We start from the raw sequence: 13,682 nt of genomic DNA on the forward strand, positions 1-13,682 counted from the left end.
GGTGCGGCTTTCTCTACATTGGGGAAACCAAGCGGAGGCTTGGGGACCGCTTTGCAGAACACCTCCGCTCAGTTCGCAACAAACAACTGCACCTCCCAGTCGCAAACCATTTCCACTCCCCCTCCCATTCTCTTGATGACATGTCCATCATGGGCCTCCTGCACTGCCACAATGATGCCACCCGAAGGTTGCAGGAACAGCAACTCATATTCCGCCTGGGAACCCTGCAGCCATATGGTATCAATGTGGACTTCACCAGTTTCAAAATCTCCCCTTCCCCCACTGCATCCCTAAACCAGCCCAGTTCATCCCTTCCCCCCACTGCACCACACAACCAGCCCAGCTCTTCCCCCCCACCCACTGCATCCCAAAACCAGTCCAACCTGTCTCTGCCTCCCTAACCTGTTCTTCCTCTCACCCATCCCTTCCTCCCACCCCAAGCCGCACCCCCAGCTACCTACTAACCTCATCCCACCTCCTTGACCTGTCCGTCTTCCCTGGACTGACCTATCCCCTCCCTACCTCCCCACCTACACCCTCTCCACCTATCTTCTTTACTCTCCATCTTCGGTCCGCCTCCCCCTCTCTCCCTATTTATTCCAGTTCCCTCCCCCCATCCCCCTCTCTGATGAAGGGTCTAGGCCCGAAACGTCAGCTTTTGTGCTCCTGAGATGCTGCTTGGCCTGCTGTGTTCATCCAGCCTCACATTTTATTATCTTGGAATCTCCAGCATCTGCAGTTCCCATTATCACGGATGTATCCATACTGTTTTCTCAAAGCACTAGTGTCTATTCCCATTTCTAAATGTCCGTTGCCTTCATTCTTCAATGCCCATTTGTCCTTCCTACAAAAATTAAGTCAGGCATTTTGAGGAAGGGTCGCTAGACCCGAAACGTTAACACTGATTTTTCTTCACAGGTGGTGCCAGACCTGCTGAGTTTTGCCAGCAACTTCTGTTTTTGTTGCTGAGCCAGGTCACTGTGGTTTGCACAAACTCTATGTCATTAGGTTCTTTTGTCCCTTGTCATTATCACTGTATATTGAAACAACAGTTGAAGGGTGTATTCTGCTAAAACCCACAAATCTTTTGACATTTACTCTGTAAAATTTCCTTGCTTATGCTGTTCTCTGACTTATTTTATTCTTCACCTTTACATTTTCTCACCCCAAGGGAGAAAGTGAATAGAGTTATGGTGTTTGAGAGCACGATGAGGCTCCCCACCAGCCCCAGTGCAAAAACAGGAGACAGGGAGTGCAATAGGCTATATGCCACACCTTACGGACTCCATCACCTTCAAACTCATCTTGAATTTCACCCTTGGTTATGTTCCTCCCCTTCGCCACAGTACAAATTTTAAGCTACCCCCTAACTACTCATGGTTATGGTTTCTTCACTAAATGACGACAAAGATACTCCACCTGTAGGTTTCACGACCATCTGACTTACTTGTCATTCAACAATAACTTGTAGAAATAGTGAAGTCACTAATTCTGTGCTTGTCCAAATATGAAATGCAAAATGAAACCTCCATCACAATTTCATTAACACATAGCTTTGTGAATAACTAGCAGCACATGCAATCTTTCCCAACTTGATCGTCTACAACAGGCTCAATTAATCACAGCTTTTTCCTCTATTATTTCATCTAATTCAAAAAGTTTGCACATCTGCTGAAAGGAAATTATTGGACAAATGACTTGCTGACAATGTTCATTTATATTATTATTCAAATATGTCCTCTAGAAAGCAAAACCATTGCATGCAGATGCTTTTAGCAGAAGATTTTTTTGAAATGGAAAATCACAATCACCAGAGTTCTCCAATTAGATGATCATAAAGACAAATCTTATGGGATAAATTTAGTGTCACTTGTTACAGAAACAAAGTAAAATCATTTTTAACATGAGTCAAATAAAGTAGGTGATGGCCTAGTGGAATTATCATTAGACTATTAATCCAGAGACCCTGGTAATGTTCTGGGGACCTCCATTTGAATCCTACCATGGCAGATGGTGGAATTTTAATTCAACAATAATCTAGAATTAAGAGTCTAATGATGGCCATGAAACCATTGCTGATTGTCAGGAAATACCCACCTGCTTCACTAATGCCCTTTAGGGAAGGAAATCTGCCACCCATACTTGGTTTGGCCTTTGTGACACCAGACCCACCACAATGTGGTTGACTATTAACTGCCCTCCAAGCAACATATGCTGGTCCAGGCAGCATCACCCACTTCCCATGAATGAATGAAAAAAAGGGTCAAATTATAAATTTAGCTAATATGAAAGATGGTTTTCTTATATTAATAAAAAGTTGTTTGCTTCTAAACTCTGTTTCCTGGAAAACTCATTTGTTTTTGGTGCATTGATTGTTGCGTCAACTTGTCAACTAAAATGGGAAAATAAGTAACTAAAATTTCCTGAATCCAGCAATGCAATACAACTGTGAGAAACATTAAAAGAAGACCAGGTAAGGGTGGCAGATTTGCTTCCTTAAAGGGCATTAAAAGAAAAAACTGTTGAAAAGATTAACATTTGCAACAATCATTGCTGATATAAAAAAGTATATTATTCTTTGATCTGGTCATCCTGTAAGCAACTCTACTCTCCGCTGATACCATGTTTGGAAAATTCATTTTCCTGGTATGGATAGAGGATTGGCTGACTGGTAGAAGGCAGCGGGTCAGGATAAAGGAGTCTTTTTCAGGATGACAGCCAGTGACTAGTGGAGTTCCACAAGGGTCCAAGTTGGGACAACTATTCAAAGATCTGGATGATAGAACTGAGAGAATTTTGCTAAGTTTGCAAATGACACAAAGCTACGTGGACAGGCAGGGACTGTTAAGGAAGCGAGCAAGCTGCAGAAAGAGTTGTACAGGCCAAGAGAGTGGGCAAAGTGACAGATGGAATATATTATGCAACAGTGTGAGGTTATGCATGTTGGTAAGAAGAATAGAAGCCTAGACTATTTTCTAAATGCAGAAAGGCTTTGGAAATCCGAAGTACAAAAGGACTTCACAGTCCTCATTCATTTCTCTCTCAAGGTTAACATGCATATTCAGTTGGCAGTTAGAAAGGCAAATGCAAAGTTAGCATTCATTTTAAGAGGGCCAGAATACAACAGCAGAGATGTACTGCTGAGGATACCTACAGCTTTGGTCAAACTATAGTAAGGCATTTGATAAGGTTCCCCATGACAAGCTGATGGAGAAAGTGAAGTCGCATGGGGTCTAGGGTGTGCTAGCTAGATAGATAAAAAACTGGCTAGGCAACAGGAGACAGAGAGTAGTAGTGGAAGGGAGTTTCTCAAATTGGAGAACTGTGACCAGTGGTGTTTCACAGGGATCTGTGCTGGGACCACTGTTGTTTGTGATATACGTAAATGATTTGGAGGAAAGTATAGGTAGTTTGATTAGCAAGTTTGCAGATGACACAAAGATTGGTGGAGTAGCAGATAGTGAAGGGGACTGTCAGAGATTACAAAAGAATACAGATAGATTGGAGAGTTGGGCAAATAAATGGCAGATGGAGTTCAATCTGGGCAAATGCGAGGTGATGCATTTTGGAAGATCTAATTCAACAGCGGACTATACAGTAAATGAAAAAGTCCTGGGGAAAATTGATGTACAGAGATCTGGGTGTTCAGGTCCATTGTTCCCTGAAGATGGCAACGCAGGTCAATAGAGTAGTCAAGAAGGCATACGGCATGCTTTCCTTCATCGATGAGGCACTGAGTACAAGAGTTGGTAGGTCATGTTACAGTTGTATAAGACTTTGGTTCGGCTGATTTTGGAGTACTGCGTGCAGTTCTGGTCGCCACATTACCACAAGGATGTGGATGCTTTGGAGAGGGTGCAGAGGAGGTTCACCAGGATGTTGCCTGGTATGGAGGGCACTAGCCATGAAGAAAGGTTGAGTAGATCAGAATTATTTTCATTAGAAAGATGGAGATTGAGGGGTGGGACCTGATTGAGGTCTATAAAATCATGAGGGGTATAGACAAGGTGGATGTCAAGAAGCTTTTTCCCAGAATGGGGGACTCAATTACCAGGGGTCATGAGTTCAAAGTGAGGGGAGGAAAGTTTATGGGAGATCTGCGTGGAAAGTTCTTTATGCAGAGGGTGATGGGTGCCTGGAACGCGTTGCCAGCAGAGGTGGTAGATACAGACACGATAGTGTCTTTTAAGATGTATCTGGGCAGGTACATGGATGGGCAGGGAGCAAAGGGGTTCAGACCCTTAGAAAATAGATTACAGGTTTAGACAGAGGATCTCGATCAGTGCAGGCTTGAAGGGCCGAAGGGCCTGTTCCTGTGCTGTAATTTTCTTTGTCCTTTGTTCTATATTTGGAATATTGCAAGCTTGTTTGGGCCCTGTATCTAAGGAAGGATGTGCTGGCTTTAGAGGAGGGCCAGAGGAGGTTTACAAGGATGATGCTGGAATGAAGGAAGTGTCATATTAAGAGTGTATGAGGAGTCTGGGTCTGTAGTGTATGGAGTTTAGAAGGATGAGAGAGGATCTCAACTTTACAAAATACTGAGACTTGGATAGACTGGATGCGGAGAAGATGTTTCCACTAGGAGGACAGACTAGGTCCTGAGGACACAGCATCAGACAAAAGAAGTGACCCTTCAGAACTGTGATAAAGAGGAACTTCTTCAGCCAAAAGGTGGTGAATCTGTGGAACTCATTGCCACAGATAGCTGTGGAGGCCAAGTCATTGAGTGTATTTGAGACAGACATAGATAGGTTGTGATTAGTAAGGGATCAAGGGTTACAGGGAGAATGCAGGAAAATGCGGTTGAGAAATATATGAGGGCTATCTAAGAGTTTTAGAGCTCTCAACCTGACCTAGTCCCATTTGCAACCATTTTCCCCACATCCCTCCAAACCCTTTGCATTTATCCCCATCTAGATGCCTTTTAAATGTTGTAATTGTACCGGCCTCCTGTTCTTCCTCTGGCAGCTCATTCCATTTACACACCACCCTTTGCATGAAAAAGTTACCCCTCAGGTCCTTTTAAAATCTTTCTCCTCTCACCTTAAACCTATGCCCTCTTGTTTGGATTCCCTCACCTTATGAAAAAGACATTGGCCATACACCCTACCATGCCCCTCGTGATATTATAAACATTATAAAATTGGTCCTAAATTACTGGTTTTGCAACCTTTCATTGTTACAATTTGATGCCTATAGCTTGATTGATAACTCTAAGTACACATTAACTCTCCAAAATAGGGCTATGAATTTAAACGCTTATTTTTCAAAGGGATTAAAGAAAGTTAAACAAAGTGAATGAGGCTTTATCTGAATGTTTCTTAAATAGTGAATATATTGATTGACACATAGAAACTTTTATTTCATCTCAGCATGCATCCCAAAGTCACAGTGGCTCGGTGGTTAACATAGCTGCCTCATAACAACAGGGACCCAGGTTCAATTCCACCGTCATGCAACTGTGTGGAGTTTGCACATTCTCCCCTTGTTTGCATGGGTTTCCTCTGGTGCTGTAGTTTCCTCTACAGTCCAAAGGTGTACAGGTTAGATGGACTGGCCATGAGAAATGCAGGGTTACAGGGACAGAGGGAGTTGAAGTGAGATGTTCTTCAGAATGTCAGTGTGGACTTAAACAAGGTTGCTGGAAAAGCTCAGCAGGTCTGGCAGCATCTGTGAAGGAGAAAACAGAGTTAATGTTTCAAGTCCAATGAACCTCCCTCAGAACTGCTGAACGGCTGCTCCCACACTGTAGGGATTCTATATTGGGAGAGTTGTCATTATAGCTGTCGGGGAAGAAAATGGAAGGATCAGGCATTAGCATGAGTTAGCACTACATTGGAATACTTGTTACAAAGGGACATAGTATAGGGAGAGGGGCACTGGTTGGCATGTAAGGTATGTGACCACGGGACTGATGTACAGCAGCACAGATCAGTACAGAGAGTACGAGGTGCCATTGGGTACGGGTGAGGGAATAAATTAGGATGAATAGGGGTTGAGGGCTTTTTCTGTTTTATTATTTCTGAGCACGACTTTGGCTTTGTCATCTCATCTCTGTACTCAGCCAACCTCTGGTCTCCTTCTGTGGTCACCTTCCCTCTCCCAGAACAAAATTTCAATCTTCCTCTGCATTTTTCCCAAGCCAGGTTTATCGAGGCCTCCAAGTCTGGATTAGAAAGATTGTGCTTGATTTTAACATGAAATATGACATACAGGATAATTTTGGATTACCATTATTCTTTTTCTCACTTAATGTTGTTCCCCATTGGAATTCATGAACGGTCCTACTGTTTCTTTGTCTTATCAATTGCTATAAATAACTTACCGCTTCCCTATGCATAAAAAAAATTGAGAAAAGCTTCAGCTGCTGACATTTCCTAATTCCTACAGTAATTTTGAGCACTCATACTACAGACTAGCTTTAGCAACACTATGGAGAATCCATTATCATTTATGAAGTATCATTCAAACCATATTTTCCATACCCTGCAACATTAATTCTATTTTTTACATCATTGCTTCTGACCAGTTTCCTATCGCACATACACAAAAATTCAGCAAATGCTGAATTTATCAACTGAAAATCGACCATGAAGGACTGAACTGCCTCTGAAGTAAGGCACAGCGTGATTTCCACTTCTGATGTCTCATGCTTCATCTTAGTATCAAATCAAACCATGAGACCATGCTCTGGAGACAGTTATTCTGTAACAGCAGAATCAATGAGAAGTAAATTTGCTTTAAACTAATACTTCAGCAATAATGTGAAAGCACAGATCTTTCTTATATTCGTCATGCCCTCTGTACTCCTTGTAGAAATACAGAATTATTAACTCCTTTCTCTACTCTCCTTTCTGTAAATTGTTAAAAGTACTGTCATAGATTATTTTAAATATTCATTACACCTTGTGTTTTCCAACATGATATAATCCAATCATTAGAATTTTCATTAATTTCTCCAGCATTCACCTTCATAAAGTTGATACTCCTGCTATACTTCCACCCTTCTTTACTGCATGTTTTACTTTCAAGTCAGCAATATATAACTTTGATTTTTGTCCCATAACCTCACCACTATACAGACTTCTCTAACATTTGAATCAAACAGATCAGTCATGCCCATAAACATTTACTTCATACAATACTGTGGTGTGATTTGCTTTTTCAGTTAAACATCCTGGGGAGCTTTATTTAGCATCACCAGCAGGGGGCATTCAAACTGTAAGTCAATTAAAGGAGAACGATTTTAGTCAGATCTGCTATTTTCAGAATCCCCTCAAAAAACCAATAATCATGACACATGAAACAGATGCAATCTACTCTTAAACTGAAGCATGCCATACTTACATATCCCAATTTGGAGCTGGGCGCAGTTGTTGTGTTAACACTGGAAACTGGAAATAAACGCACAACAAATACTTTTTGAATATTTGTTTCATATGGTGATCCTGAGCAGTGCTTAAACTCTGAAATATTTATATACGGTATACATGAACGTAGATTGCTTACAACAATATTTGTCATTTGATATTTATGATGAAGGTCACTATTTTCTCGACAGGCTGCAAAATGGCTATTACTATGACCTAAAATGTAATAATTCCACATTGATTTAAACATTTATTTTTATGAGTTTACCATCAGTTTATAACTTATTTAGTGCATTTTAGCAGTTCCACACTCAAGTCACTCTCCACTTCCAACTGGACAAACAAATACTCTCACTAACAACAGATATACTGCCATGAGGTCCCAAGTCAACGAATCCCACCAACAATCATCCAAAAAAAAGTTGAATTCAGGTACTAGAAATAAAACTGAACAGTTAAATGTATCAGCTAAATAGCAATGCTTTTATGAAGAATATTCTCATTAAAACTTTAGCAAATAATGATTTAGTTTACTTAGAGGTATAAACATTAGAGGAATTTTGCATAATTTTTTTCACAATCATGTAAAATGAAGGGGACACAGTGATACATTTTACTGCATGTGAAATTACTGCACTGCATTGTTATGAAATGAAAAAAAGTTGGCTACTTTCTCTGACGACATCCAGTAATTCATTAATTCTCCTGAGAATATCTTTGTTCCTAGCTAGGCAATAAATACTGTTAGATAAAAGATCTAACCTAAGCAATAACAAAATTAACATATAAAACAATAACAACTTTAATGCAGTCACATGTCCAAAGGCACTTGACAGGCGTGATCACACAAAATTTGACCCTGCACCATGTGAGGATATCCAAAGGCAGACAACCAAAAGCTTGATCTAAGACAAAGATTTTAAATTGATTCTTATAGAAGGAGAGAGAGGCATAGATGTTTAGAGTGGGATTTCAATGACCATTTCAACTTACTGCACAGCTACCAATAATGAAGCTATGCAACACAAGGATATTTATGAGGCCAGAACTGAAAGAGTACAGTGAACTTGCCAAGGAGACATGTTAATAAAGATATGGAGGAGCAAAACTGCCATGGAAAACATGAAAACATTAAAACAAGAATGAGAATTCTACAATCAAGGCTTAATTTGCACAGGAGCTAATGTAGTTCTGCACACAGAACAATAGTGGGTCAACTTTTTGAGTGTGTTACAACAAGAAGGGTTTTGCATTACATTACGTGTACGAGTCGCAGAAAGTAAGAGGCAAGAAAGCCTTGTAATAAACAAGCCTAAAGTGGACCAAAATGTGGATGAACTAAAGTACAGATACAGTCAAGCAATGTTGCAGATAAAAATAGGTAGATTTTGTGATGGTGTATATATGTCGTTAGTGGCTCATCTCAGGTTCAAATATGTTGAAAGGGTTGAGAACAGTCTAGTTCAGTCTCAGACCATTGTCAGTGACAAGAGTATAGTCATTTTGCAAGGGAACTGACAATGTTTTTGATCTTCCCAATGTTTACTGCATGAAACTGCTGCTCATCTCGTACTGGATAGCAGACATGCAGTGTGACAATTTAAAAGCAGTGTGGCATGTCAAGAGTGTTAATAAAGAGGTAAAGCTAGGCGTTGTTGCCATATCCCAAAAACTAATGATGTGCTGTTGGATAATGTCACTGAAAGCCAAAATAGAGATGAGATGCCTGGGTAACTGCAACTCCAACAACACTCAAGAAACTCATTATCATCCAAGACAGAGTAGTCTATTTCATTGGCACCTCACCCAACACTTCAAAATTCACTCCCTCATCCACCAGTGCACACTGGCAGCAATGTGTACCATCCAAAAGATGCACTGCAGCAACTTGCTAGTGGTTCTTCAGCGGCACCTTCCAAACCCACAAACTTGATACCAAGAGTGACGAGGGCAGCAGATACGTAAGAACACCTACACCTGCAGGTTACCACACCTTAAGGTCGCACATCATCCTGACTTGAATTATATTGCAGTTCCTTCACTGTCACATGGTCAAAAGAAGTGGGATGGGCAATAAATGTTAACCTAGCCAGCAACACCTACATCCTATTGATATTTAAAACACGAGGGAGCAAAAATAGATCCTGTAACATGATATTCAATCTATCAAATCTGCACAAAAAATGGTGATTTAGTTATCTTTAAATGATAATTACCAGTAGAGCACTGACTCCTTAATCACCTTAGCCTCATATGTGCAACTTAGGTTCAGACAGGTGTTACAATTTCAGGTTGTCAACATTACCACCTTCTCTGAGAGCAGTGTCACAACACTTGCGCTAAGTTAACTGCAATCTCAATAAATAGGAAGGTGTAACTATCTTCAACAATATTTATGCACACAATCAGCAATTATTTTGCTTGCAGTAATCCGTTTACATGATTTAACAAAGTCAATCTTACGGTAATCTGATTGTGGTGTTCACTTGGCATTGTCTAAGCCATTGGTCTTCCGCTGCATCAAAGAGTAAATCCAGCATCTGCCAGACTGACGCAGGCTGGGAAATTTGTTTAAAGGGCATCAGAGCACTGCTATTCAAAGAACAGATATAGTTGTAACAGCCGAAGGATCAAATTGAAAAGTAATTCACATAATTTTTCCTCAGAAATCTTCGAGGAATTATTTTATTCGGAATGAAACAGAACGTCCCTATTTCTTTTGAGAAAGTGGTGGGAAGCTGCTTGAACCACTGCAATTCATAGGGATTACATACACCAGCAGTGCTGTCTTAACAGGAGTTTAAAAATTATGACCCTGTGACAGTGAAGGAACGGCAATATAATTCAAGTCAGGATGATGTGCGACCTGAAGGGGTAGTAACTTGCAGGTGTAGGTGTTCTTATGCATCTGATGCCCTCGTCATTCTTGGTATCAAGTTTGTGGGTTTGGAAGGTGCTGCTAAAGAACCACTAGCAAGTTGCTGCAGTACATCTTTAGGATGGTACACACTGCTGCCAGTGTGCACTGGTGGATGAGCGAGTGAATTTTGAAGTGTTGGGTGAGCAGCCAATCAAATAAACTACTCCGTCTTGAATGATATCGGGTTTCTTAAGTGTTGTTGGAGTTGAAGTTACCCAGGCACAAAAATGCAAACAAAGCAGAACATACAAAAACATTCATATGATGAACAACAACTTGTATTTTTATAGTACTTTAAAGTAATACAAGATTCCAAGTTACTTTACAGGAGTGTCAAATGTAATCAAATACATTTGACACAAAGTTGTATATGGAGATATGAGAGCAGGTGACAAAAACTTCATCAGAAATAGGTATATTAAGGAGAATCTTTGAGGAAAAAGGAATACTAGTAAAATAGAGCTAGAAAAAAAAGTAATGGATGAAGGTTCCAGAAACAGATGAGCTGTGCTGGGGTGAAATTGGGCAACGTTTTGGGTGTCAAAGTGATCGTGTTGGTGTTGGATCAGATAATGGTTGAAAGGATCTCTTCTGGGGCAGAGGTGAATTGTTCAAGAGGGACATGAACATGCACCTGAACTGTGTGTGTGGGGGTTGGTGGGGTGGGGTGGGGGGGGGGGGGCGGTGCTGGGAACAAATGAAGGCTGATGAATTAAACTGCATTATTTCACAGCAAGAGGCCTGATAGGTAAGGCAGATGAACTCAGGGCAGGAGTAGGTACATGGGACTGGAATGTCATAGTCATTACAGAAACATAGCTGAAGGAGGGACAGGATTGGAAGCTCAATGTTCTAGGGTACAGATGCTATAGGAGGATACAAGGAAAGACAAGAGAGGGTTGGATGTGGTGTTTTTGAAATTGCCGCAGTAATTAGAGAGGATATTCCTGAATGAACATCTAGCAAAACTATATAGGTGGAAATGAGAAATAAGAAGGGAGTGATCACTTTGATGAGATGGTACTATAGGCCCAAGTAGTAGCCAAACATTGAGGAGCAAAATGTAGAGAGATCACAGATAGCTTAAGATAGATGTAAGAAAGTGTTGTAATAGTAAGGGATTTTAACTTCCCAGACATAGACTGGGACTGCCATAGAGTTAAAGGTGTGGATATGGAAGAATTTAAGTAGAATGTTTAGGAAAGCCTTCTCAATCAATATGTAGACTGCTGTACTAGAGAGGGGGCAAAACTTGACCTCCTCTTGGGAAATTAGGCAGTACAAGTGACTGAGGTGGTAGTGGGGGAGAACTTTGGGACCAGTGACCATAATTCTATTAGTTTTAAAATATTTAAGGAAAAGGATAGGTTTGGTCTGAGGGAGGTGGCTGAGGTAACCTCCTTGTTTAAGAAAGGATCAAGGCAAAAGATGGAAAATTATAGGCCGATTAGCTTAACCTCGGTAGTTGGTAAAATTCTTGAATCCATTGTCTAGGATGAGATTTCTAAATTCCTGAAAGTGCAGGGTCAGATTAGAACAAGTCAGCATGGATTTAGTAAGGGGAGGTCATGTCTGACAAACCTGTTAGAATTCTTTGAAGAGGCAACAAGTATGTTAGACCAGGGAAACACAGTGGATGTTATCTATCTAGACTTCCGAAAGGCCTTTAATACGGTGCCTCACGGGAGGCTGCTGAGCAAGGTGAGGGCCCATGGTGTTCGAGGTGAGCTACTGGCTTGGATTGAGGATTGGCTGTCTGACAGAAGACAGAGAATTGGGATAAAGGGCTCTTTTTTGGAATGGCAACCGGTGATGAGTAGTGTCCCGCAGGGTTCAGTGTCGGGGCCGCAGCTGTTCACCTTATATATTAATGATCTGGATGAAGGGACTGGGGGCATTCTGGTGAAATTTGCCGATGATACGAAGATAGGTGGACAGGCAGGTAGTACTGAGGAGCTGGGGAAGCTGCAGAAAGATTTAGACAGTTTAGGAGAGTGGTCCAGGAAATGGCCGATGAAATTCAATTTGAGTAAATGTGAAGTTTTGCACTTTGGAAAAAAAAATACAGGCATGGACTAATGTTTAAATGGTGAGAAAATTCATAAAGCAGAAGTACAAAGGGATCTGGGAGTGTTGGTCCAGGATTCTCTAAAAGTTAACTTGCAGGTAGAGTCCATGATTAAGAAAGCAAATGTAATGTTGTCGGTTATCTCAAGAGGATTTGAATATAAAAGCAGCGAGGTGCTTCTGAGGCTTTATAACGTTCTAGTTAGGCCCCATTTAGAATACTGTGTCCAATTGAGCCCCACACCTCAGCAAGGACATACTAGCCCTGGAGCGTGTCCAGCGGAGATTCACACGGATGATCCTTGAAAAGGTAGGTTTAACGTATGATGAACGGCTAAGGATCCTGGGATTGTACTCATTAGAGTTTAGAAGGTTGAGAGGAGACTCAGTAGAAGCTTACAAGATAATGTATGGCTTCGAAGGGGTAGACGCTAGGAAGTTGTTTCCGTTAGGTGGGGAGACTAGGACCCGTGGGCACAGCCTTAAAATTCGAGGGGATAAATTTAAAACGGAAATGGGACGACATTTTTTCAGCCAGAGAGTGGTGGGCTTGTGGAATTCATTGCCACGGAGTGCAGTGGAGGCTGGGACATTAGATGCCTTCAAGGCAGAGATCGACAAATTCTTGATCTCACAAGGAATCAAAGGCTACGGGGAGAGTGCAGGGAAGTGGAGTTGAAATGCCCATCAGCCATGATTTAAATGGCAGAGTGGACTTCATGGGCCGAATGGCCTTACTTCCACTCCTATGTCTTATGGTCTTATGGTCCACAAGTTAAAATTCTAAATTAGAACAAGGCCAATTTTGATGGTATTAGAGAAGAACCTTCAAACATTCACTGGGGGAGGCTAATCTCAGGTAAAGGAACGACTGGTGAGTAGGATGCTTTCAAAAGCGAGAAAACAAGAGTTAAGGGCGAGCATGCTCCCTTTAGTGAGAAGGCAAAGCTGGCAGGATTGAGAACATTGGATGACTAGCAAATTTGAGGCTCTGGTCAAGGGAAAGAAGGAGGCATATGTCAAATATAGTCAGCATGGATCAAGTGAATCCCTTGAAGAATACAGCAGGTGTAGGAATACATATAGAGAAATTATATAGGTGGAAATGAGAAATGAGAAGGGGGTAATCACTTTGATGAGATGGTACTATAGGTCCAAGTAGTAGCTGAAAATTCAGGAGCAAAATGTAGAGATCACAGACTGCTTAGGATAGAAGTAAGGAAGTGTTGTAATAGTAGGGGATACATAAGAGGCAACAAGGAGGCATAAGATAGCTTTGGCAGATAAGGCAAAGGAGAATCCAAAGAGATTCTACAAGTATACTA

The 13,682-nt window shown here is 41.2% G+C and overlaps 1 protein-coding gene across 3 annotated transcripts in view; it reads right to left on the bottom strand.

Annotated features, from left to right (window-relative positions):
• Positions 1-13,682, bottom strand: part of ulk4 (unc-51 like kinase 4) — a 416,752-nt gene that overhangs the window by 339,876 nt on the left and 63,194 nt on the right. For all 3 annotated transcript variants that reach the window (XM_059652139.1, XM_048563177.2, XM_059652146.1), the window contains one exon: positions 7,348-7,394. In XM_059652139.1, coding sequence (XP_059508122.1) covers positions 7,348-7,394 — 47 coding nt within the window. The remainder of the gene's footprint in view (positions 1-7,347; positions 7,395-13,682) is intronic.

This window comes from Stegostoma tigrinum, chromosome 2 (genome assembly GCF_030684315.1).
Source record: "Stegostoma tigrinum isolate sSteTig4 chromosome 2, sSteTig4.hap1, whole genome shotgun sequence".
Classification (NCBI taxonomy): Eukaryota; Metazoa; Chordata; class Chondrichthyes; order Orectolobiformes; family Stegostomatidae; genus Stegostoma; species Stegostoma tigrinum.